The sequence below is a fragment of the Elaeis guineensis genome, chromosome 16 (assembly GCF_000442705.2).
Source record: "Elaeis guineensis isolate ETL-2024a chromosome 16, EG11, whole genome shotgun sequence".
Taxonomy (NCBI): domain Eukaryota; kingdom Viridiplantae; phylum Streptophyta; class Magnoliopsida; order Arecales; family Arecaceae; genus Elaeis; species Elaeis guineensis.
The window spans coordinates 28,452,189-28,473,754 of record NC_026008.2 but is presented as its reverse complement, the minus strand read 5'-3'; the positions used below and the strand labels follow the sequence as shown (position 1 = coordinate 28,473,754).

Here is a 21,566-nt window from a genome sequence, read left to right as displayed (position 1 = left end):
TCTCTTTGATTTTCAAGACTTGAAAATATGTGTTGACTGTATTAGGAAAAAGTTGACCAAGACTAAGAAGAAAGGTGCAATCTGTAGTCAAGGACTTCTAAAAATTATACACACAGATCTTAGTGGGCACTACTCAACCACCTTATGTGGTAATAAATATTTTATCACATTCATTGATGACTTCTCTCGATATGGCTGTCTTTTTGATAAAAGAAAAATTCAATACGCTTGAGAAGTTTCAAGTTTTTAAGATTGAAGTTGAAAAGCAAACAGGAAAAGTCATAAAAATAGTTAGGTCTAACCACGATGGTGAGTATTATAGCAAACATGATGAAGTTGGACAACAGATGGATCCATTTTCCAAATTCTCACAGAATTGTGGGATCATTGGCCAATATACCATACTTGGAACTCCTGAATAGAATGGCATGACTGAGACATGCAATCGTGCCCTCAAGGATATGATAAGGAGCATGATGAGCAGGTCTAATCTATCGAAGTATTTGTTGGGAGAAACTATTAAGATAGCAGTGTACATTTTGAAAAAAGTTACAAGCAAGTCTATGTCCAAGACTCCTTTTGAACTGTGGATTGGAAGAAAACCTAATCTGAACCATTTTCGAGTTTGGGGGTATCCTGTTAAAGTAAGAATTTACAATCCTTCTGAGAAAAAACTAGATCTCAGGATCGTCCGCTGTTATTTTATTGGATACCTAGAGCACTCCAAGGGGTATAAGTTTTATTGTCCAACTCAAGGTACCATAGCAGTTGAATCAATGACAGTAAAGTTCTTGGAGCTCAATGTAGCTAATGAAAGCTGCTCTCAACCTATAATTGAGGATGAATCAAGCACCTCTATTATAATTCTCTTATCTATGATAATATTATGGTGAAACTTGTAGAAGGGATGAGTCAGCATAATACAGAAACTCAAGATGTGTCTGCTGTTAATGAAATTCCATCAGATTTGAAAGTTGCTATGGAAGGAGATCTTGTTATAGATGAGCCTGTTATAGAGATTCCTATGAGAAGATCCACATGAGAAAGAAGATTAGCAATCTTTAATGATTACTATGTCTATCTTTAGAAGGTAGATTATGATATTGGCCAGATTGTGGATCTCATAAATTATAATGAAGCTATCTCAAGTCCTCAATCGAACATATGGTTAGATACAATAAAAGAGAAAATGAGATCCATGGCAGATAACTTTGTATGAGAACTGGTGGAATTATCTAAAGGTTACAATCCCATTGGCTACAAATAGGTATTCAAGACTAAGAAAGACTCTAAACGTAGGATTGACAGGTTTAAAGCCAGACTGGTTGTAAAGGACTTCACATAAAGAGAAGGTGTTGCTTACAATGAGACCTTCTCACTAGTTGCGACTAAAGACTCATTTAAAATAATGATGGAGTTGGTAGCTCTTTTTGATCTTGAGCTTCACCAAATGGACATAAAGATAGTCTTTTCGAATGGAGATCTTCATGAAGAAGTCTATATGGTGCAACCTAATGTGTTCAAATAAGAAGGAAAGGAGTACATGGTATGCAAGCAGAAGAAGTCTATTTATGGGCTCAAGCAAGTTTCTCGACAGTGGTATCTCAAATTTGATAAGATTGTGACATCACTGATAATAAGTTTGACCAATGTGTGTATGAAGATCAGTAAGAGTAGATTCATCTTTCTTGTACATTATGTTGATGGCATACTACTTGCTAGTAGTGATATGAGTCTGCTTCATGAGACCAAAAAGTTTTTATCCAAAATTTTTGATATGAAAGATCTTGAAAATGCATCCTTTGTTCTCAATAGGTCTCATGGCCTGCTTGAATTGTCTCTGAGGACTTATATTAAGCATGTGCTTAATAAGTTCAACATGCAAAACTACAAGCCTAAAGATACATCTATTGTGAAAAGAGATAAGCTCAGCAATAAATAGTGTCCTAATAATGATATTGAAAGAGAATCTATGAAGAATGTCTCTTATGTCAGTGCTATTTAAAGCTTGATATATACACAAATATGCACCAGACCAGACATTGCCTTTACTGTGAATGTCCTTGGTCGGTATCTCTCAAACCCAAGACATGACCACTGAATTGCAGCTAAAAAGGTTATAAGGTATCTATAGAAGACAAAAGACTTTATGCTTGTTTATAGAAAAATAAAAAATTTTGAAGTAGTTGGATACTCTGATTTAGATTTTGGTGGCTGCTTAGAAGATCTGAAATTCACTTTATGATACATTTTTGTACTTACTGGAGGAGTCATATATTGAAAAAGTATCAAGCAGACATTGATCACATTTTTAACTATATATGCTAAGTTCTTGGCATGCTATAGAGTAGCCTCTCAAGTTATATGGTTGAAAAATTTTATTTCTGGGCTCCTTGTGGTCGACTCCATCTCAAGGCCATTGATAATCTACCGCAATAATAGTGCAGTTGTCTTTTATTCGAAGAATAACAAGATCAGTAGTAGATCTAAGTATGTGGAGATTAAATATCTCACAGTTAGAAACCTAGTAAAGAAGAGAGACATTCTAGTAGAATATATTGGTACAGAGTCAATGCTTGCTGATTCTCTAACCAAAGGATTAAGATCTATAGTTTTCAAAAAACATGTTGAGAACATGGGTATTTTAGAATTTTGATTTTTTGGATTAGTGGGAGTTTAATGTATTTCAAGTTTATGTGTTGACTTGATAGACAAATTTTATTTAAGATTGATTGCTTTATTAATTGATGGTTTTTGTTCTTGTATGATTTCTATGCGTATATGAAATAAAATACAACATGATGTCTCAAGAATAAATATTTGTCTTGAGAATAACAGTTGTATGGGTATATCTCATTTTACTATTATGAGATCTCGACATATTTTTGGTTGGAGACATACAGACTTTTTTTGAAGCCATGAGATTTCTCTAACTTTTATTAAAGCATGAGGCAAAAGAGAAATCATGATAAGAACCGATATGGATATAGCACATATTTTGAGATTACTTGTTGGGTGCTATTCCTGCTACACTACCAGACTAGTGATCTGTGTTACTATGGTTGTTGGTAATTATAACTATGGATTTATCTTGTATCAGTAGAATAGCACAATGATTACCATGATTCATTACTGATGGTTATATTAGTTGGATTGTAGTTGAGATGTTATCTTAGGACTTTTTTAAAATATGGCCACGTCAAAACTTTCGTGTCTATCTGGGAGTTAGTTTTTATTTTTTCAAAAAAAACTATAATTAATGTCGTCCAAGTGGGAGAATGTTAGAAAATTTTATTAAAATTTAGGCTTTCATTAATTATATAATTTGTGTTTAATAAAACTACATTGGGACATGGTCTAATGAGATAAAATTATGGGTTGTTTGTGATCATAAAATTAAAAGCCCAATACACCTTTTATTTAAAGTCTAGTTCGATGGTAAGTGTGGGCTACTAGGTTTTACTGAGTCCGTAATGAGAGGGACCAGTAAACCATTATAAATAGGTTGAGTCCCCTCTCCAAAATCTAATTTTTAGATGCTTGCCCCATTGATAGCCATCACTAGAGTAAGATTTCTGACACAAACAGGTATTCCTCTAACTTTTGTGTACATTTATGTATTTCACAATAGCATAAACAGATATTCTTCTAACTTTTAATTAATTATTTTGATGTTCTAATAATCATGCATTTGATTCTATGAGAAATCATCCAACAGTTACCAGTAACCAAGATGGCATATTCTCTCCCCTCTATAAAAAGGGACCATAGAGGACCCTTAGGTAAGCTTTTTTGGGTAAATAAAAGTCCTATCTCTTGTTAATTCTCTCTCACTGTTTCCAAAGTTCCGGCTAACTAAGTATCGAAGGGTCCTTCACTGAAGAATCTCTGATCTTTTCTTGTAGGACTTGGGAGCATCCAGACGTCTTCGGATCATCACTGACCGTTGAATTTCACTTTGGCCTTGTACCGACCCTAGCTACTCCTCGTCTCAAAATCTTGCGGCAACAATATTAATAAAATAATATTTATTAAAAATTAATAAAAATATTTATTAATAAAATAAAATATTTAAATATATAAAAATAATAATATTTAAATATAATATATTTTTAAATACAAGATGTACGTCAAACACTGCGAATGTTATATGTTAGTGAACTCTTAAGCTGCAAAATTTGTTTAATGATCACATCACCTATTGAGCTGTCTCCAAAAAATTCTTAGCCAAATATGTGTTATTTTCGGACGATGAACATCGATCCTGACCCGATCTATCTGAAACATCACCTTCACTTGATACTTTCTTTAATAAATCCAAATATAAATTTTTTTATACCAACAATTTAAAACCAATCTATCATTTTAATATTTATCTCAAATATTTATCTATTATTTGTTTCTCTAACTCTCCGTTCTTATATTACTTTTCAACAAAATCCACGATTTAACTCATCACTATACTACGAGGTGACCCATCAATTTTATATAATAACTAATGTGACAAAGCAAAATCCATTGTGCATTGGAATCCAGAAGAGAGGCTCATATACCCCTCTCCCTCGTTGCACAAGCGACTCCCGGTCTTCATATTCCAGTCGTGCCGCATCCCCTACACCTTCCTTTTTGCCGCCTTTATAGACCACATCTCACCGTCCCCAAAGCGCCAACTTTATATGAGATCATCATAGCTATTGCTTCCCCTGCAATGGAGCCTGGGCACCATGGCAGCCACCGCTACACCGACGTCGGAGGCCAGAAGCTGTTGCCGATCATAGCCAACGCTTGTTTGCTCGCAATTGGCGTCTCCGGCGCCGGGCTTTTGGTTTGGTGGCTCTTGGAGTTCCACCCATCCAACCGGCAGTTATGGATGGTCCCTATCGGCCTCATCATGGCGTGCACGCCGGTCGTCATGTGGTTCTCCGTCCTCATGGCTTCCGACGCCTTCCATAGGGTTAAGCTTCCATCAGCCATGCCCGGCTCTCCGGTGGCGTCGCCGGCTCCGGAAAAAGGATTGAAATGTAACGTCTGTAGCATCGTGTGAAGTCGAAGAAGCCATCTTTAGTCAATATGCAACAGATTCAAGAAACACTCCCAGTTTTGATTTATTTCTTTGCTTGATTGGAGCTTGTTGCATGTTTACAATTAATTTGTGCAAGTTTTTTCTTTTCTTTTTTCTTTTTTCTTTTTTTTTTTTTATGTTGGTTTTGCCATTAAGCAAAGTAGTTCCAGCTTCAGAGTGGATAATTGACACGCGTTTACGGGTCAAATGGGTTATGATGTATGGTTCCGGAATTTTCCTCTGATAAACGCCTAGCTAACGTCTTCTAGAAACCACGATTTCGTTGCCGCAGTTTCATATATATTATGATAATGAGATAGCGTGTGAAGGGTCGGGGGTTTGGCGAATCCACCGTTGGATCATGAGCTGCTCGCTTTGAGATCTGCGCGAACGGATGAATGACCGAGTCCGGAAAAAGGAGCGCATCGACAGCTGTGCGCTAACTGATCCAACGGTGGGGTATCCGTGCCGCGTGTGAATGGACTCGTCTTTTTCTCGCCTCCACGCGCACATGGAACCAACTTCCATACCCAGGGGAGTAACCATCTGAGTCCGGTGCGAAAACGAAATCAGGGGTCAGACTTTTCTTTAGTCGTTAAAGAAATTTGGCTTTTTAGGCAATCTTTCTTCGAATTGGATAGCTCGCTCACAAAACGGCTACTCTCACCCTGATCAGCACTTAGATGGAACCTTGTTTTCTTTGATGTTTTGATGAGATGTTCTTATTTACGAAGTGGGCGATAACCTCCTCTGCTCGTGAGATGATTGGGGTTCGAGTCTTGGAGTTTTCCTTCCTTAGACTACGTTACAAATCATGAGAATTAATCAGGCATTTAACGTTCAATTTTAATGATTTTTTTTCTGTTCACTTTTGAATGCTCAACTTTAATGAATTGGGTTGAGTCATCAAGAGATACTTAGTTTTAACAGAGTGATAGAAGAATCTAGAGATAGGAATCTAGAGATATTTGTCTTTCAGTCATGAAGCGTAACCAACTCTGTTTGGCAAATTAGGTAGCACAGTTTATTTGAATTTGTGGGAAAAGCATGCATGCGTAGGCTTTGTTAGGTGCTATAGGGAGGATAAGCTTGAAGTTACATGTGCCAAACAGAATCCATATACCAGCATATTGAATAATAAAGGGGTTTTATCTTTCGTGCCAAAAAAAGATTCACCTTCCTTCTCACTAATCCACCGTTGGATCATCCACTATGCAGCTCTCAAGGCACTCCAAACTCTATCATTCATCAATCTGTATAGATCTCAAAGCAATTAGTGGATGATCTGTTAGATCTAGGGATATAGTTTCTATTGATGAAAAAAAATCTACTAAAAGGTCGATTTGGATTTGGACAAAACGCATAGCTCAAGTGATTCCAAATTCATGTATGATTTTGTGATCTTTCCTTCAATTGTATGATACCACAAAAGTGCATAAAATACTCTCCACAACCCTCCCCCAAAAATCTAATCCTATTGTTGTACTCCTCTCATACAATGGCCTTATCTATCTAACTTTGTACTTGAGTGGTTAGACTTGCACATCAATTGTTGCATGACCATGTGTATCGCACATGCTAAATTCCAGTTAGAGATTGATCAAAAAACATGCTCTATCTACACTAGCACTTTGAACTGCCAATCAAGTCTACAGCAATATCTAGAGGGCGTAGATTTACAAGAAGAGAGTGGAAAATATCAGTTGCACATGGTACAAAGACTCCAGTAGGTGGCTGTGCTTCCAAACTAGGTATACCTCCTCGTTGGGTAGCAACCTTTGGGTTTTGGTGGGGTTGGGGGCTTCTCTCCTGGGGCCGGTGGCATTTGGAGTTGCGGATACTGTTTTGCCCAAAAAAAGTATGGAAGGTCAGGCGAGGTGTTTGCGCGTACACGCATTCCTAAAAGGAATGGGACGGCCTCCAAACACGTCCCTCTCGAAAGCACCCCATACACTACCTCAAAGAGGTAGATCTTTTGAACGTTAGCTAATAACATTCCCACTAGGATGGAGGTCCTCGCACGGCAGGTGATTGCCACTGTTAAGTCGAGGCTTGTCTTAACTGACGGACTGATCGATAAAATTTAGGTGAGAACAACGTCAATGGTCCATGGGAAAATGCCAGTGTATTGTAGTCACAAATCAGATTCTTAGACCAATGAATGTTAGAATATAATTAGAGGAGAATAAGGAAGCTAGGATTTTGGTTAGCTAGTACTAGGGATAATCCATTTGATGATTATAAAAAAATATTTGGCATATTAGAAAGGTGGTCTAACTTGTAGTAATTAGTGTGGCATATTACTACAAAAAAATAGTAGTGTGATATGTGAGGATGAGGGAGGATTGTTAAATATTTGAATTAACAAATTGGGATTGGTCTATGCAAGGGACTTTCTGGGTGTACATAACGAGTGCCCCAAAGTATTCTTCATGCTCTTCTTCCATTGGATGCAGAGAATTTCTAGTTATATTGGCCTTGTGTTAAGTTTTGCTACTTATTTGGTTGAGTTTGTGATTCCAAATTTTGCTTCTAACCATGCTCTCTGTACTTATTAATTGGATCTCACCCTAGATTAATCTTGTTTGTAAGAAGACTAGGTAACGCATGCTAAGGCTTAGGTGGGCAGGTCTCTCTCTCCTAGCATATGATCCTAGAGTTTAGATTCTCTATAATTTGTATTTTGCACACTAAGGATGCTGCATGCTTAGATGGACGACATGCTATCCATCTTGGAGATGCATGGTTGTTGCCTAAACCTCAATTGTGTCAACAATGGTGTTGTACGAGTGTCTAGAGATAGACAACAGCCATCCATCTCCGAGATGGATATCATATCATCCATCCAAGTACACACCATTCTTTGTGATACAAACATATACATCATAGTGGATCCCAAGTCGTGGTCCCATAAGTTTTGATACTGCTTTCAATTTTTAAAGTCACGTGGTCCTCCCTTGTATGGCGTCTCAGCATAGATGAACTGGTGCAGAGTGGAGCCATATAGAACTCAATTAGCTTTATTGGGGGGAAAAGAAAATATTGCCGCCATTTTTGACCCATGTAGAAATTTTGATCCGTTGAAAAATTGCATTGTTCAGCGAGGTCAGACTTCAATGTACATACCCTTTTTTTTTTTTTTTTTTTATCAAAAAAGAAGAGGGACGGATGCACGTACGTGTAGATACTTGAAGAGCCTCAAATACAAATTGAAAAGAAGTAGGATATTTAATTATTAAATTGTCAAGTATGAAATCATTGTCAACTATTTGTTCATATAATGTGCCTATCTTTTTAGATTATAAGAACAAAAATATCAAAGGTGCTAGCTTGCCAATAGCTAAGGTAGTCTCTTGATAGAGACGTACAAGAGAATGAAAATTATTAAGCTCCTTTTGCTTGTAACGTTTTTTAAAATATATTGTATAGCATCATTGATATTGATAAATGGGAACACCAATGGTTACCTCACAACAATATGTGATTACATCATGAGAAAAGATCCAATCCTGCCAACATTTGCCCCAGGGTAAATTTGGTCTAACATGCCAAAGTAATTGGAAGGTTAATTTATTTAAAATGACAGAAAGAAAGGACAATTCAAAGATTGAAAATGAGATTAGACATATTATTGTCATCAATAACTTAGCGTTCCAGTATTTCCCTTGTCATGGAAAATGAGATCTTAATACACAACAAATAAAAAAGAGTAGCTTTCTTAAAATATGGAATATTGTAAGATTGGGTTGACAGTTTGCTGGGCACTGAATGTAATAATGCTAATGGCCAAGGTATAATTAAATATTCATGTATGGACATCTATAATGTGACAAGCTCATAAAATTGTTTTTGCTTTGGCTATCTGGAATAGATTGATGACTTTCTTGCATAAACACCACAAATGACATGCGGAGAAAGTTAGAAATATGAACATATCCACCAATAAAAGCCTCACCACATGAATCCAAAAGAACTTATAAAGCCTAACAAAAGTCTTCATGAAGTTTAATTAAATTATTGCAACTAGTGATGAAAATAATTGATGAAACTAGAAGGTTTTTTTATGGAAAGGAGGGAGTCTTATGTCCGGTTGTTTTGTTTGCAACTGGTGGTGTGCTTGCAAATCCAAAAGTAGGTTGAGGTATTTGGAATCATCAAGACATTAATCGGGCTTTCTCCGATTTGTAGTGGCGGAGATTCATTAATGACGAACAATTATATTGCAGGAGGTTGACTTGGTTTATTAGTTATAGGAGGAGACCTTTTGATTGGCATTCTTCACTTCTTTTTGAATGGACATTGTTAGGATAGGAGATAGCTTTTCTTGTGATACTTCATTCAATTTGGACGATGGTAAAATTGGTGGATTTTGCAAGATATTTTGAAAGTATTGTTCCCTAAGCTAGTAAGCTGTTTGCTAATGATTATGGTAGATATTGTTGTGTGTCATTTTTTTTTTTTTAGTTGATAAGGAGATTCATTCAAATAATTCTTGTATGAATATAACCAAAAGAATCCGAAAACAAAAGATTCTAGAGTTGCCCAGGAACGACCCCCATCTCAGTCTAAAGATTTCTTCTATATGCTCAGTTATGTATGCTACCACCCAGTATGTTGTAGTATTCATCTCTTGGAATATGTAGCTAATTATTAATACGGTACATCTTTTCAATAAAATCGAGACATCATGCAGTAGGGTTAAGTGGTTCTTCCTCGAATGCGGCATTATAACTAGATTACCACTGTGGTGAAATAAAGCCCTCAACAATGATCTAGCCAGCTCCCAAGAGCTGTTTGTCAAACACAATCCCCATCCAAACTATGTGAAGCTCCACATTAAGAACCATTGGCTCAAATAAGTGTCTTATCTCAGCCGCTACTAGCTTGGAATCAGTCCCACGGATCACCAAAATCTATCCTATGACAACTGCCTTTGACACTTCCATTCGAAATGGACCTTCAGGTATGGTGGAGGAGGGGGTTCCTAGGTAATGGACACCCTGCGGGTCTTGTGCGCCAATTTTTAAGCAGGTCAAATAAGTAATAGATATATAATATAGTAGTATACCTTCAGAAGGAACATGGAGGCCGAGTTCTTTTGATGATTGTTATGCTTTGTTTGATCTTCTGAATTTGAACTTCTTTTGAGGTGTCATATTCTAATAAAATAATCTGGAGATGGACTTGTTCGGGGGAATTTTGTATAAAGTTTCTTAACTTGGGAGAAGCCAAAAGCTTGCCAGCATCATGAATATTTGGAAATTATGTGCTCCTAAAAAGGTTAAGTTTTCCTCTTAAAGATTTTAATTGCTGATAATTTATAGAAGACAGGTCGGCCTTTTTCTTTAGCTTGTCCTCTATGCAATTCTACTCGTAAATCATGCTTCCAAATTTTTGTGGGTTGTAATTTCTCTAAGGTGATTGGGAAATTCCTTTTCAAAAAGTTGTAGATGACAGGTTGCTTAGGTCTTGTAAAATTTCTTTCTTGGTTAGTGAGGAAAAGGAAGAAATTTTGAGAGGTTGTTTAGAGTTTATTGAGCTCAATGGTGAGGGATCATAAAAGACAAAGGGAGTGTCAAGAGATACGAAATGGTGAGGAGAGGAGAAAGGGATCAAGGGGTTTGGGGCTTAGCCCCATGCTTTATTTTTTTTTCTATTTTTTTTTATAAAATTGACTAGAGAATGGACCCCTATTAGTTTGCATTCCAACTAGGGTTTTCGAAGAGTCCAAACGAGATGGCATGGAAAACACTAGAGCAATGCCAGCATAACACAAAAATTTGGGATAAAAAAATTGTATATTCACTATCTAAGTTTATTAGTCATTTTGCTAGTAATGAATACAATGTTAAGCATAGACTATTAATCAGTTGTCCAATGTTAGAATTGCACATCATTTTGTTTTTGGTGCGTAAGACATTAATATGACCCAAGCATTTGGCATAGAAGATATTAAGCATAATCCAAATTGTTGAGAGGAGAGGAAATATGAGAGAAAGTTACACGTGTCCTATGTAAATTTTGTTTGCGAATTTGGATATTGGTTTGACATTTATCATATATAACTTAAGATGTATGGGAAAAGCTCATATAGACAATTATGTGGTAGAGAAAGAGCAAGGAGCTAGCATGGAAGGCTATGAATAAATAATCATAAGAGCAATGTTAGTGTAAAACAAGAATCTCCTATAAAAAAAATTGTATTGCTGCTGCCTATCATCCTTTTATTAGTTATTTCATTGGTAGCTGAAATGGTATCAGACATGGACCACCACTCACTGATTCAATACATAGGAGTTGCAAATTATGTAAAAATCTTTATGCACAATTTTCTAATTTCTAAAATATTTCTCTGAAAAGGACATATAAATTAGAAAATTTTAGAAAAATAATTGAAAAATAAGACATCAGCGTGACTATTTATGTAAGAGTTTATCTTTTCAATATTCTTTGCAATGTAAAATTGCAAAACTCTCTCTGTGCTTTTATAGGAGAGATCCGGTCTTACAATCATTGTTCGGGAATTGATGTCGTGCAATGGTAACCGTTGCATGATAAACGGACAGCGGGTGATCGCATGACCGACACTGGAAAGATCACAATTCATGAGAAAGGTCCACGTGGATGGTTATGTGGCACGACCCGCGGTGAAATAGGGCGAAAAATGTCTGCGTGCCCGGTGCACCGCGAGTCTAAAAGCCAAAACCATCGCACCTGACCAAGGATCGAACACCTGGTCGTCGTCGTGAGGACTGAGGAAGCTCCCTCTGCAAGCAAGCGAGCAGCAGGGATCACGCAAGCGGGAGGAGCGATGGGGTTCATGTTCCGAGTGAGGCTCTCGTCCTTCCTCGCGGGCGCTGCAACGTCATCCGTCCTGGGCTTCTACCTTCTCTACAAGGACTACATGTTCGCCCGCGAAGCCATATCCCAGAAGGTCCCTTCCTCCCCTCCTTTTCTCTCTGCTTTCATTCCTTCTATATAACCTATTCAATTCTGAGGATCGTTCTCGGCTTTATCCCGTTCGTGCATTTTATTTCTTTTGTGCCCTCTTGAGTCATGGGATTGTTCGAATGGAGGGCTTAGCTTGCTCTAGTTTTGGACAGTTCCTTACTAAAATTTAGTTTTGTTCCGATTTCTGTTTAATATTTTGGTGACCTGAGAATGATTAAAGATTGGTATATGATATGTTTTTTTTATGTTCTTTTTTTCTTTTGTTTTAATGATCAGTGCTTCGGTCAGTCCAATTCAAACGTGCTTTTGAGTTATGCTTTGAACCTTTTATGTTAATTTGGTTGTCACTCTGCTACTTCTTCTTCGGGTGCCATTTATTTTTGCCCAACAATCTGAAATTTCTTTCAGCAGAATAGAGGAAAGCTTGTGAATAAGGGTATGCTAATAATATCTTAGAACTATATTAGCATGAAGATTTTGAAGGCTAGATATGATAGGGTTGTTGATTTTATGGGCTAGGAACAACCCAGGAACCAAATGGGGATGGGGTGAAAATGGGGAAAATGAAGTTCGTAAGGAGGATTGGTGTGTTCCATCTGTTGTTGCTTCTTATTTCCCATCTTTGGGGAGAACAATCATTAACATGGTTTGAAACATTCAGGCAGATTCACCCCTTTTTTTCCTTTTATAGAAAAAGAAATTGTTGCCTATATAACAAGAGGGAAAGTGTGCGAGAGATCAACAATGTTATGCTTTAAAATTTTGATTCATATACTAATTATAAACTTAAGGATTTACTGGTGTTGAAATATATTGATTAGCAAAACACTCATTGAGAGAGAGAAAAGAAGTGGATGTGGTGAGACAGGAGTTCAGAGTTCTCTATGATGGGTTTGTGCTTCTTGTCCTGCACATTTATCTGTCTTTCTTTGGTCTCCTTGAGATAACTCTGTTCTTGTGCCATTAGGCTAGATGTATCCATAGATGTTCACTATAACAAAGCAAAAGAAAACTTTTAATCTAGTTTTTAATTTTATAATACACAGAGGAGCATTATTAATGAGGTTCATTACCATCCCACGATAAAATGTATAGGAGCATTATTATGTTTTAACCTCTCTTTGTATTAAATAATCTAAATCGAGAGAAGCTCCTGCTTTGTTTTCTTATTCTGACCTTCTGTTCATGACTAGGAACTACTTTAGTAGAGAGATAAAAAGAAAGCAAAACTAATTAGGAATCCATGTGGGTAACTTTCCCTATATTATCAATCATTGACTTTTAATGTTATGTCTTGAATACCTTAACCATTGTATGACTTCGCCCCTTTTCTGTTTAGACAATGATCCTTCTGCATAGGTCCATAGGATCTCATTGCAATAATTCACAATCATTCTAGTGCAATATTAAATTTCTGGTCATATCTTTTGCATATTGTGATTTGTCAAGTTTCTCTTCAATGGAAAGTGTTTTTCCTACTTCTACATGGTGTACCTTGTAATTTACTTAATTTTTTTTTGCTTTTTTCCAATCACTTGGATAGACCAATATTTTTTGAGATATATTAATATTAAAGGATTTTCTTTTCTTTTCACCTTCTTGTTTGAGTGTGTGGGAGTGATTGGATGTTATATGATATACATGATTAGGCACTCTGTTATTAGCATGATGCATCGTACAACATAAAGGAGAGGCATATGTTCTGAAAAATAAAGATGGTCTTGCTTCTTGTTGTTTTGTGTCTAGAAAGTTATGGAGTTGATGTAGCAAATTTGTTATGAAGTGAAAGAATTAGGAGATGTTTTACAGGTCCCCTGGACATAATCAAAAGTATTTGTGAAAAAAATGCCTTATTTGTATCTATATTATGCATGCTTTTGTGCACACATACTATGAAAAACATCCATGGTATTCTCATTTTAGTTGATTAGTTAGGCTAAAATGTATCATTTTTACTGAGGAAATGCTTCCTTTTAAATTGATCTTTACCTCCTTTATAACATGTGCATCATAGCCCGCTGTTTTCTTCTTTGGATTCCTATGCTTCAGTATTTGTCCCCATTCCTTCTCTTCCTTTAACTTACTAACATAAACATTTTTTTCAAAATGTTGTTCTTTTGACTTTTTGACCATGTTGCCCAAATTATCCTTTTATGTTCATAATTCTGTAAAATAATTTTGTAATTTAGTAAATGATATTGCCTCCTTTGTCCTTTGCCAGTCATCTATGCTTGACTAAAACCCAGTTCTGATTTCTTTGCCAGTCATCTATCCTTGACTAAAACCCAGTTCTGTTGGAGATCTGTTTTCAGATCTGACAAACTGTTAAAAGGTATCACAGAGAGTAATTTTACGGAGGAAAAAAGAGCACAGAATACAGAATTGAATAAGTGGCATGAAGAAGTAGAAGATTGAGAAATGAAGGAGAACAGAAAAGAATGTTAAGAAGAGAAAAGAAAAATATGCAAAAGAATAAGGGGAAAAGTGAAAGGGGTCCTCAATCTTTCTTTGTCTCACTAATATTTTCTGCCTACAAATTCCAAAGACTCCAAAGCACAGGTCCCATTTACTAATTTAACCAGCCTGCAGTTCTGCTGACATCAGAGTACATAAATAAGGAGTCAAAAGCTAGATCTACTTGCTGACCGAAATCCTCTAAATTGAGACTAATTGGACATCATTTTTAATCACATAAGGACTCCCAATGAGGAAACAAGTAACTGACTAATAGCCACCAAAGTAAGGATGGTTGCCATCTATAATGCCTCCAATTTAGTTCAGTTAGAACTCAATGGAAGGAAGGCATCCACTGGATTATTGGGTTTCCAAAACCAACATATATTTATGTCCAAAAGCCCCTAAAGACTCCTTAAAATATTCTTAAAATATTTTCATCTCAAAGTTAAGGTCTAATAAAGCCTGTTCAGTTAGCCTTGACTGCAGCATATGTTCTGTATTTCATGTGTTGACTGGCATGAATGCATGGTATAATGAAACTCTAGGATGCATCAGTTATAATCTCGGCAGCCCCCTATACATGTCCCACATGTCCAGTTTTTCTTTAATGTCCCAAGTGAAATGAAAGAACTTTGAACATGATTTTTATTAATTTGCACCATGTACAAGCTCTATAAGCTACAGCTGCATGTGGATCAAATAGGTGTCATTTTGCAATAAAAATTGTTCGACCAGACACTCTTAAAACCAGTGCCAAGTGCTGAGACTTCTAACAGCTGTGGCAAGGCACTTTAGGTTTTAGTCTCACGAACTTTCTTCCAGTGTTGCATTGTGTCAAATTGTCTATAAGCATTGACACTCCAAAATTCCAAAGACATAAAGTGTAAGGTGATACAGAAGTACAGTGGACAGAGGTAAGGTGTCTATCTGGAGCGTCAACTGTCCATTTGATAGAGTGTACAATTGGCGGATATTTTATGAGATTATTACTGGACCATTTCCATTTTATGGATAAGAATTTATGGAGCAAGGAGGGCCATAAGCATACCAAGACAAAAGAAAGTTGAGGATGTTATGGTAGATTTTAGATAGACTTTGAGGAGAGTTAGAAGTTACAGTATTAGGAGAATTATAGGAGTGACACTAAAGTGAGGTCTCACATAACCAACATGTAAGAATGTTCAATCAGTTGGTGATATTGTTTGATATATTGAGGTGGAAGTGTAAAACAATGCCCTTTCGCTTACATGATGCCAAAAATGAGAATAAGGCTAGTTGTTTATATTAATTCTCATACTTTGCTAATGAGTTGCTCGCATGGTGGAAATGAGTGTCATTTGAAAGCAACGATCGAACAAACTCATTATATTATTGTTTCTTTTTATTGATTTCTGCCTGCTTTGCATGACTATGTCATGTCACACCATTTATATAGTACAAAATTCCATGGTCATTTTCTTGCAACTTATTTTACATTTTTTCCTTTGTATACCCACTGATCATTATGCATTTTGTCTTAATGTCTAAGGACTCAATCAATATAATGTTGATATAGTATTACCTTCAGAATTGCTTCACTGATTCAACAAAAAAAACATGCATTATAGTAAATTGCATTTATTAGAGAGTCTGGATTTATGCATTTGGAATGATGTACAGCTATACTAGAAGGTGCTCAAAATTTTATCTTTTACTCATTATATGCCTCTGATAAAAGTCTTGCTTCCAAGTTTTCTACTCTTTGATACAAACTTTGCCATAGATGCCTACGAACCCCCACCAACCCACACAGGTAGGCACACATGCACACACACACGTCCATGTGCGAACACACTAATACATGTTTTTTTTGCAATATTTGTCGAGCTGTAGAATTTCCAATCTGGCAGTGAAGTGTTTTTTAAGCCTCAGCAGCCACTGCCCACTGTTAATGACAACTGATTCAAATTGATTATTCAAAAGAATATTTGTTGTGTATGCTGTAGTAATATAATTCTGCAATTTTAGGGTTTGATGGCATCTGGTAGAAACAATTTTGTTTATTTTGGAGGGTGCAAATTGCAAAGTTGAGTGTTATGCATGTATGAGATTTTTGTTTTTGAATATTCAAGTTCAATATGCAATTAATGAAAGGGTTTTGCTTTAAGGATTGGTGAAGAAAACATGATTGGTATAAATTGGGCACAAGAGTTAAAAGATGCTTCTGATGAGTCTACATCCCACCAAATGTTTTGAATACTGGTTCGGACCTGGTGCAGTTTTTCCATCAGAACGATGTGTGTAATGATAATGAGGTATGCACTGAAACAGACAGCATCGATAAGAAAAAAAGGAAAAACCATTGGTATTGACCAGTTCAGTTGGTATGGCATCATTGGGTTGCATTGTTAGACCCATACGGTTGTTGCATATCAGGATGGATGAGTTCAGCATCTTGGCACCTGCACTAGTATCGGTTTCACATCAAAATGGTGTGACACAACAACAACAACAATAACAATTGTAATTTGAAATAATTAAGGCGGTGACTGCTGCTGCTGCTAATAATAATAATCATAATAATTGTAATTGAAATAATTAAGGCTTAGTTTGCAGTAAGAATGAAGACATGGTGGTTTTGGTAAATGGCAATCTTAACCAAAGATTGAGAGGGTTTTTCCAACTTTTTGTTTAAATGATGATTTTAATTGTAGGATTAATTTAGGTGATGCTCATTCTATTGAATCATGCAAGCATGAGGAAACATATTCATAAGGAACAACAGCAATTGAAGTTTTGGAGGAAAAAGATGATGAGAAAATACACACTTCATCCTTGATAGAGGGTCCAGTCAGTCCTTCAAATCATAATCTTGACTAGATGCTCTATGTTGTGGATTTCATGTTTCGCTAATCAGGTGATCAGGGAATAATGCAAGCAGTTTAGTCAATCTTGCTTCCTAGTCGTTTGCTCTAGAGAACATTGACCTTAAATGATTAGGGTCGATAAGAAATGCTCCATCTCTTAATGGAGAAGACAAGGTGATAACAGGGTCACGATATCTCCTGAACCTCTTTTTTGGAGATTTCTTTGAAGAGCAGGTGTTGCATGAGCTTGTGCTGATGTCAGCATCTTGAATTAATAATGGATCTGCAATTAGCATGGCATGCATTCTATGCTGGAGGGGCCTGTCCCTTCCTCCTTAAGGATTGCTAAATCAATCTACATAAGAAGGTGATTTGCTCAGAGAAAGTGGTGTTTTGCAAAAGGAAGAGCCAATTTGTCAAAAGGCCAAATTCTACTTGGTGCAGATGATGTCATGTGCATGGTGGATGATGCAATATAGAGGCAGAAGGGGGAGTAGCAGATGCAAAAACATGGAATCCTTTTCTTGTGGTTTAAACACTATGATTGTCTAGTAGTTTAATTTGTATTGTTTTAAGGGTTATCAATATTTTCTAATGGATGTTTAATGCAAATGGTGGTGGACTGATAAAGTTTAGACCAACCAACATAAGTTTTTGAGGCCACGTATGTATTGGAGCACATTTAGAAGTGATCAGCCACTTAAGAGAGGGCTCACCTCACTTTTATAATGGAAGAGAGCATGTGGCGCTAGTGGGGATAGAAGTGAAAGCAAAGCAGAGCTTCCTTAGAGAGCAGTCATTTCAAGGATTACATGATTGGGTGAACCTGAGCGAGCCATAATAAGTTGTGGAAATAACATATTGGAAAACAATCTGTAGATTGAAAACTAAATTCTGGACTTGTGCAAGTTTTGTTATCAGAATCTCTTTGATTAAGATGTACAGATTTTTAGATTTGATTTCTCAAATCAGATCTACATCAAAAGCTCATTCTCTTAAACTGTTTTTATGTACTCTATTGGATATGTATTATCTATTATTTTTGCACTAAGTAACAAAAAATTCTTCTGGCAAGAGAGTGTGAATTTGTATTGTAGAAATGAGATTTAGTCAGTAAAGTTCTATTAGATTTTTGAATTGGAAGCGAGGAAGGTGCAAGAGATGAGATCAAATTTGCACTGGAGAAATGTTAAGAGTTTCAGACTGTTTGTGTGAATGAAAAATCAACTAATGCATGAAGAGCTTTTTCTCCTGAGTGGAAAGAGATATGGAAAGGATTTTAGCTTATGTTACATTACAACAATAAGGAAGAAGTTGGAAGAGATTAGCTTGTTAAACCCATTATCTACTTCTGAACTTGAGATCTTCCATTGCTATTCAGTTAAATTCCTGGGATCCAAAAGTAAATAGAAAAGCAAGAAGGTATGCTCGCCTTTTAAAAATGGTCAAGGGGTTTCTCTACTTCACTCCATAAAGTTCACTCCTTTTTGAGCTAGAGAGGAAAGCAACACAAAGGAAAGTAGAGAATCTTCTCAGAATGTGAGGTGGTGATGGTTTCTTATAATGGCATTGTGATGAAGCCGGATATTGGACTGTGATATTGAAGGTTCTATTATGTTACACCTAATGCGTTAATATACTGCATGTGCATGTGAAATTGTGAACTCTGGCATATAAAGTGACAGCGCAATGCTAAGTGAAGTTTGGTTTCCTGTTGCCAGATGATAATAGAATCCTAAATGTTACTTTTTTGGCATGATCATTTATTTACTTTAGGAAAGGAAAAATCCTTGAAATTGTGCTTTGCTCCTTGAGGCTTATGCATTACCTTATTGTGGGATAGTGTGCTTTACCTTGCGCTGTGCAGTCTGTGCCCATCATGACTTGTTTGAAAACTTCATGGTGTCGACCCGCTGATGAGACATGATGATTGAGAAATAATCTATCTTGTCAAATAGAGAATTTTAGGGATAGATCTGGTGGACATGCTTTGAAATATTTGAGAGATTTGTGACATGTTGAGACTGATTCAAATGAAAGCCGTTTGGACTCCTGGCATTTCCCAAGATTGTGTCAAATAACTTCGCTTCATCTGCTGTCAGCAGGTGTGATATGCCAACAAGTCTTTGGCATCTTTCACCCTTCAACAACCATGTTGTAGGAATACCTGTGATGATCTATGTGATCATGGATTGAGATAATGTAGCACTCTTGCATTTACTTTTGCCTTCTTTGGATAGGTAGATATCACAGGAACTAATGTTGCTGATTACAGTGTATACAAATCCATAAAGTGGCTGTGCATGCTAGACTTTCTCCTCTGGGAGGAACTTTTATGTCTCAGTGGATCATTTGGCATGGTATGGACCATTAACCTCCCAAAAGAATGAATTGGTCTAGCCTTAGACATGAAAAGGCACATGTTGGTTTACTACATAAAATGTGGGAATGCTATGGTTCTGGTTTTAAGGAAACTAACACTTTCTAGGTTTTCTTTTTTTCCTTGATTTCAAGAATAACATGATTTATTCCTCTGAATGAATGAAAGTTAATCTTTACTCAATGGCAAACAGAGTTAAATGGTGCTTTTAATTTTATGTTGGCATCATTTAGCCGGCATAAATGATACATATCGTAATCTGCAGTTGTGTTGAATGGCAATTGATGCTTTGTTTTTTTCCAGGTAAGAGGTATTTGTGAAACACTTGATGAGCGCTATGAAGCTCTGAATGCGCGCATCACAGCATTGGAAAGTCTGAAGGAAGTAGAAACTGCCAAAACAGTGGAGGGATCTGAGTAGCTAATATGGCGTTGCTTTTTGAGTGACAAGGTTTGCTTCCTTGCTGATGTTTGATTTTATTATGCCAACCTTAACAATGGTAACAACGATATTATGCGACCAACTTGCATTCAGCGGGGAGATTCAGTATGTTACTCGAAATGCATTTTGGTGCAAGGATGTACACTAATTTCTTCCTTTTATTCTTCCTTCCTGTCTATTAAATGATGATCGCGTTTCTTTATGGTAAATGGTATCCAAACAGATGATTACTTATGACATGCTGTCATTGGTTTTCATTTTCTGTCAGGTGCAGATGAATTATAGCTTCTCCAAGGCATTTGGGCGTGGAGAACTTTTCTTTTTTCCTTTCCACACTTGAGATGGACGTTCTCTTTCACTGTATTGTCATGGTCAATAAGTCAATTCAGAGAGGGTGGAACTGATGTACTTGGGCTGATGATCAACTCTGCAATGGTGGTGGTTTGATTGCTTAACCAAATGGTCATTTAGTAGTGAAGGCTTGTCTGCTCTGTATGAAACAAAGAAATTGTTTTGCATCAAAAAGTTTTCTTTCCTTTCAAGACCACTGTGTTCTGTTCCTTTGAGTTTGAGCTGGTAGGATAACAATGGTAGTAGCAGTAACAATAAATGATAGGATATCAGGTATAAAAACTTCTAAAATAAAGGCTTCACAGGAAGGATCAAATCAGGATTTTTTAGCTTTTGCAGTAATTTGAAAGGAGGAAAATAGGGGGAAATTTTTTTTATGACAATTTTTTATTAATAGTACTGGTGAAAGTGGAAGTTGTCAATTCCACATTCCATGTGGTCGTACCTTTAAGTAACAGTAATTGTGGAGAAGGGAGGAACAAATATATTAAAATCGTGTGTTTCGTTTAAGGATGACTTCTTTTATCTTCTAATCCTTTAATTTCTTATGAGAATGATTGCACAATATTAAGTGACGTAAAATTGAGAATGATTGCACAATAGTAAGTGACGTAAAATTGAGAATTAAAAATCACACCACTATGTATGTTGCCTGAATTAATCAAGTTGTCGGTTTTAAATATTGTTTTAGAGAAATTAGTGAATGTAGACTTTAATTGTTGCATTAGCTTTTATAAAATTGTTGCATGCTTCATTGTTTATGAGGTTTGTTTGACAGCTAAACGTGCTTCAATAATTTCACTTCCATTATTTGGTGTTCATGGTTGATCCATGTTTGGCTTTTTTTTTTTTTTTTTTTTTTTTTTGATAAGACAGAATGTTCATACAATATATATACATGAATACAATCCAAAAAGTCAGAAAAAAATTATGTCGGAAGGATATTGGCAAAACAGGCACATTAATCTAGATATTGTCACTGGAGTGATCGGTTGCATAACTTGTCACCTAATCAACGGCACTATTCATCTGGTGATATACATATTTGATATCCATGAAACTGCAACTTGCTAACAAG

The 21,566-nt window shown here is 36.3% G+C and overlaps 1 protein-coding gene across 1 annotated transcript; it reads left to right on the top strand.

The window, feature by feature from the left end:
* Positions 1-11,735: 11,735 nt before the first annotated feature.
* LOC105059376 (uncharacterized) lies at positions 11,736-20,679 on the top strand. Its single transcript, XM_010942653.3, has 3 exons — positions 11,736-11,996; positions 20,000-20,146; positions 20,406-20,679. The coding sequence occupies exons 1-2, from the start codon at positions 11,874-11,876 to the stop codon at positions 20,114-20,116; spliced, it is 240 nt and encodes a 79-aa protein (XP_010940955.1). The 5' UTR covers positions 11,736-11,873; the 3' UTR covers positions 20,117-20,146; positions 20,406-20,679.
* The last annotated feature ends 887 nt before the right edge of the window (positions 20,680-21,566 follow it).

What these genes read in the sequence shown, in the direction of transcription:
- LOC105059376 (XM_010942653.3), top strand. Translation starts at nt 11,874, where the DNA reads ATGGGGTTCATGTTCCGAGTGAGGCTCTCGTCCTTCCTCGCGGGCGCT. An exon ending in GCGAAGCCATATCCCAGAAG is followed by an intron (nt 11,997 to 19,999) that starts GTCCCTTCCTCC and finishes GTTTTTTTCCAG; the next exon opens with GTAAGAGGTATTTGTGAAAC.